Below are 4386 nucleotides of genomic sequence, written 5' to 3'. Positions count from 1 at the left end.
CTTTAAAAGTAACCGAGGGCTCTATCTTACATCAAGACGGTCAGCATATACAGGCTTACAAGGCACACAAGAATTATCGTATTGTACACAAATGCAAGACCATAATATTAAAATGATTGGAATACTGTAAAGGTTGGCCGATGGCTCAAGGGTCCAAGAATTAGACAACTGTCCTTTTTTTTAAAACCCCAAAATCCCCTACCACCAATCTGTCAGGGCAATCATATAAAGTGCAGGGCTGTCCAAAAATAGGCACATAAAAATAAGACTGGCAAGAAAAGAACACAGGCAAAAAGCTGGGAAAAAAACCAAACAGTAACCAAGGTAGCTACATATGGGCTACACCCTTCCACGAAGGGCTCCAGCAGCTCTCTTCCTCTGGCTGTTCTCTAGCCTGCCCAAACCGAACCAGCTGTCTGCACTGTGCACATGTACAGTACAGTGAAATCTGGTTTATGCACAGAAAACAAGACAGGGTTAACAGCTTGACTCCCATGTGGATGTCAAGTGAATCATATTTCAGCCCGATCACACTGCCATTTACTTCAATTATTAAATGTAAGAGTCCTACTCGGGAATGATGCAAGTCGGGAACGATGCAAGTTGGAAATGCATGCCCACCCGGTTATGCAATACACTTTGTCAGAGTAACCGTTTAATCTGTCTGTTTGTCTGTGTCCCTTTTATCCCCATATACGGAGATTTCCATATTTGGAGTTCCGTGTCAGGCCCAAATATGGAGTCCAGGCCAGTCTATGACATCAGTAGCACTATGACATCATACAGATGTCATCAGGGTATGGTATGTGCCATTTTATCAAGATGTCTTTGTGCCTGTCTTTCTGTGTCCCTTTCATGCTCATAAATGGAGTTCCCTGATGTCATCAGTATACATGCCCATATATGGGCATATATAGTTCTGGACAACCGAATTGCGTGTCAGGCATGGCCAAATATGGAGTCCAGGGCAGTCTATGACACCAGTATGACATGATATTGATGACATCAAGGGGATGTGCGGTTTTATCGATAATTGTTTTACCCGTCTGTCTGTCTGTGTCCTATTATGCCCATAAATGGAGATCTCTTTATGTTTTTCATTGATTTATTATTATTATTGTTATTATATTATTATTATTATTTTGTTATTATTTGGGAGGGACAGCCTTTTTCAATTATTATTATTTTTGTTAATTTGGGAGGGACAGCATGTAGTTTCATCCGTAGTCCCCAATATAACTAGAAAAATCACACCCAGTGTGAAGTGGGCGGTGTGGTCACCATGGAAGTCACTGTGATGATAAGATAAGGACCAACCATTGTACACTAACTTTTAAAAAATCACACCCAGTGTGAAGTGGGCGGTGTGGTCACATTGGTCATCACAGTGATGGAAGAAGTGATGGAAGAAGTGATGGAAGAAACCATAACTTAAAAAAAACACATTTATGGGTTTTTTTAAGTTATGGTCCTATTTATATGGCTATGCACATGTGTCATGTTTCCCTAGCCAATCACAGTCCTGAATAGACTGTGATTGGCCAATCACGGTGCAGGGTTAGGGGGGTACATTTGTGGCCAATCACAGCGCAGGATTTGGTGTGCAAATATCCAAACCTCACAAAAACCATAAATGTGTTTTTTTTAAGTGCATAGTCCTATTTATAGGGCTATGCACATGTGTCATGTTTCCCTAGCCAATCACAGTCCTGAATAGACTGTGATTGGCCAATCACGGTGCAGGGTTAGGGGGGTACACTGGTGGCCAATCACAGCGCAGGATTTGGTGTGCAAATATCCAAACCTCACATATAGGGGCGGTTTCACCGCCCAAAAAGTGCTCCTCGGAGCACTGCCAGACCCCTAGTGGTTGAAATCTGAAGATACGTCATGCGAAGCTTGGCCAATCAAGGGGACAGGTAGGAAAAGAGGGACAGGTAGGAAAAGAGGGACAGGTAGGAAAAGAGGGACAGACCGACAAAGCCTCATGTAGGCCGACCCCCTGGGTCTGGCAAAAACTAATTATACAAGATATAATACATCAGTACAATCAGCCACCATAAATAATACAAATAAATCCCAGAAACATTGAATCCCAGAAAAAAAATATTTAAAGCTAAAAAGAAATATCTGAAAGAGAAAAAGGAACAAAGAGCAGGAACATCAGAGAACGTACGTTGATGCTGTTAGTAGATTCATGTTTTTATAATCATTCCTTTTCCTGTTTGATCGGAATAGCCTGGTTGACAGTTCCCTTTTTTTTTTTGTGATCAAGTATTTATTTTAGTTACATTTTCAGGTTGTTGTTTTTGTTTGATTGCTTTGTTTACATGGCGAACAGAATCAAGAACGCCACCATCAGACAGAAGAGCCCCATGGCCTCTGACAGGGCGAAACCCAGGATGGCGTAGGAGAACAGCTGCTGTTTCAGCCCGGGGTTCCTGGCATAGCCGATGATGAGACTTCCGAACACTGTTCCGATCCCGGCTCCAGATCCTGCCACGCCCACTGTGGCGCAACCGGCGCCGATGAACTTGGCGGCCGTGTCGATGTCCCTGCAGACGGAACTGGTCTGGATGGAACGACTCTGCACCACAGACTGGCCGACTGGCAGCAAGGCCTGCGTTCCCACTGTGGTTTGAGGTCCGTCGAAGAGTGAAACGGGCCGGGCGAGAACTCTGGACCCCAGGCCCCCACGGAGCACAGCAGAAGAGGTGATGAACTGTGCGGCCTTGTTGATGTCCCTGCAGACTGAACTGTTCTGGATGGAACGACTCAACAGCACAGACTGGCTCACTGGCGGCAAGGCCTGCCTTTCCACCGTGGTTTCAGGACTGTTGAAGGTGGAGAAGGAGAGGGGCCGGGCGAGACCTCTGGACCCCCCACGGAGCACAGCAGGAGAGGTGATGAACTTGGCGCAGGCATACATGGTTGGAACCTGAGAGACAGTACAGCGAGCAGCAGCGTAGCGGGAGTTCAGCTAATGAATGTGTCTGTCTGTCTGCCTCTCCATGTTATGCTCACATAAGAGTTCCCTGATGTCATCAGTATATGCCTATATGTGGGCACATCAGGTGGTTCTGGACAACTGGATCTCTATATATGGTTCTATCCGACGGACTCGACCTTGGAACCAAACAGTCCTGGTGTGAACGAGCCCTACTCTGAAAGAGTAGCGTGACATATGCATACCAGTTGTACACTGTCTCCAGTCTTCTTTCTGCTCTCTTTCGTACATTTTGGTGAGGATTGGTAAAAAAAAAAAAAAAAAAAAAAAAATCATGTTCCTGCAACAGTGACATTTGTCGCAAATGAAATAAATGGCATTGTGTAGATGCTCCTCAATATGCAATTCAAATTTAGGGTCTATCGGACGATACTTTCATGATTTTGGGCATTTTGTTTTTAAATATATACTGTAGGCCCCTCCCGCAAACCTTGGAAGCAAATTATAGCCATTCATAGCATAATAAATCAGTTTGATACATGTATCACATGACTCCAGAGATAATGTGTAGTGATGAGTTGAGTTTTGGACAAAATCTGTAGGAGTAGTAGTAAAAAGTGTGTTTTGAAGAACATGTGAAATGGTGGAGAATCTAGTTACGGTCGGTGGAAATGGCGTAGCCTATATGAGGTGTTGATCCAAGGGATTCAGGGAATCTTGACTGTATGACCTACTTATCAAGAGTTATAGGTCAAAACATAAAGTGGGCTGATATAGCACCATGAGACCAATTAGAAAACAATGGAGTGAAGTCATTTCTGTCAGCGTGCACAAAAAGGTTTAGTGCTGATATGGGGACTTCTGAGATAAGCTCCATTCTGTCAGCCAGACAGACAGCCAGACAGACACACACACAGGTGAAAATATGATGTCCTGGTCGAGGAACAAATTACAAAGTTGTTCATCTTGAACTTGAACTTTTTAGACCATTTCAGGACACTCCTGTCTAGATTAAAAACATTTATTGCGGCCTGGACTGCTGGCCTAGCGGTCCGGGCACTTAGGCTCAATGTAGCCTACCAGCACGTCGAGGGTTCGAGGCCCGACGGCCTTTGCTGCGTGTCATTCCCTGTGTCTCTCTCCCCGTTTCCTGTCTCTCGTCACTAATACTAGCCAAAAATATGTATAAAAAAAGAAACATTTACATTGCAATGACATAAATTTTGATGGTGTGGATCTGCTCCCATAAAAGCAAAGTTATTACATGGACATGATAATAGACATTTGAACACCTTAGGGCAGAACCTAAAGATATGCAGATATTAAAATAATATGTTACTTTACATATACAGTAGGCTACTGTATGAACCTGTATTCAATGATACAGTCAAGACCTGCAATAAATGCTACTTCAGGAGGAGGCTGAGGAAGTGGGAGTT

The 4386-nt window shown here is 43.8% G+C and overlaps 1 protein-coding gene across 1 annotated transcript; it reads right to left on the bottom strand.

The window, feature by feature from the left end:
- Positions 1-2326: 2326 nt before the first annotated feature.
- On the bottom strand, positions 2327-2935 carry LOC308090343 (ATP synthase F(0) complex subunit C2, mitochondrial-like; the record flags this gene model as incomplete). The annotated part of the gene is made up of 2 exons (XM_080435473.1): positions 2872-2935; positions 2327-2676 (listed from the first exon to the last, which is right to left on the bottom strand). The coding sequence occupies exons 1-2, from the start codon at positions 2927-2929 to the stop codon at positions 2327-2329; spliced, it is 408 nt and encodes a 135-aa protein (XP_080291599.1). The 5' UTR covers positions 2930-2935.
- Between the last annotated feature and the right edge of the window lie 1451 nt (positions 2936-4386).

This window comes from Gymnoscopelus braueri (assembly GCF_963280865.1).
Source record: "Gymnoscopelus braueri genome assembly, chromosome: 8".
NCBI classification, from domain to species: domain Eukaryota; kingdom Metazoa; phylum Chordata; class Actinopteri; order Myctophiformes; family Myctophidae; genus Gymnoscopelus; species Gymnoscopelus braueri.
The sequence above is the reverse complement of the archived record's forward strand: the minus strand, read 5'-3'. Positions and strand labels throughout refer to the sequence as shown.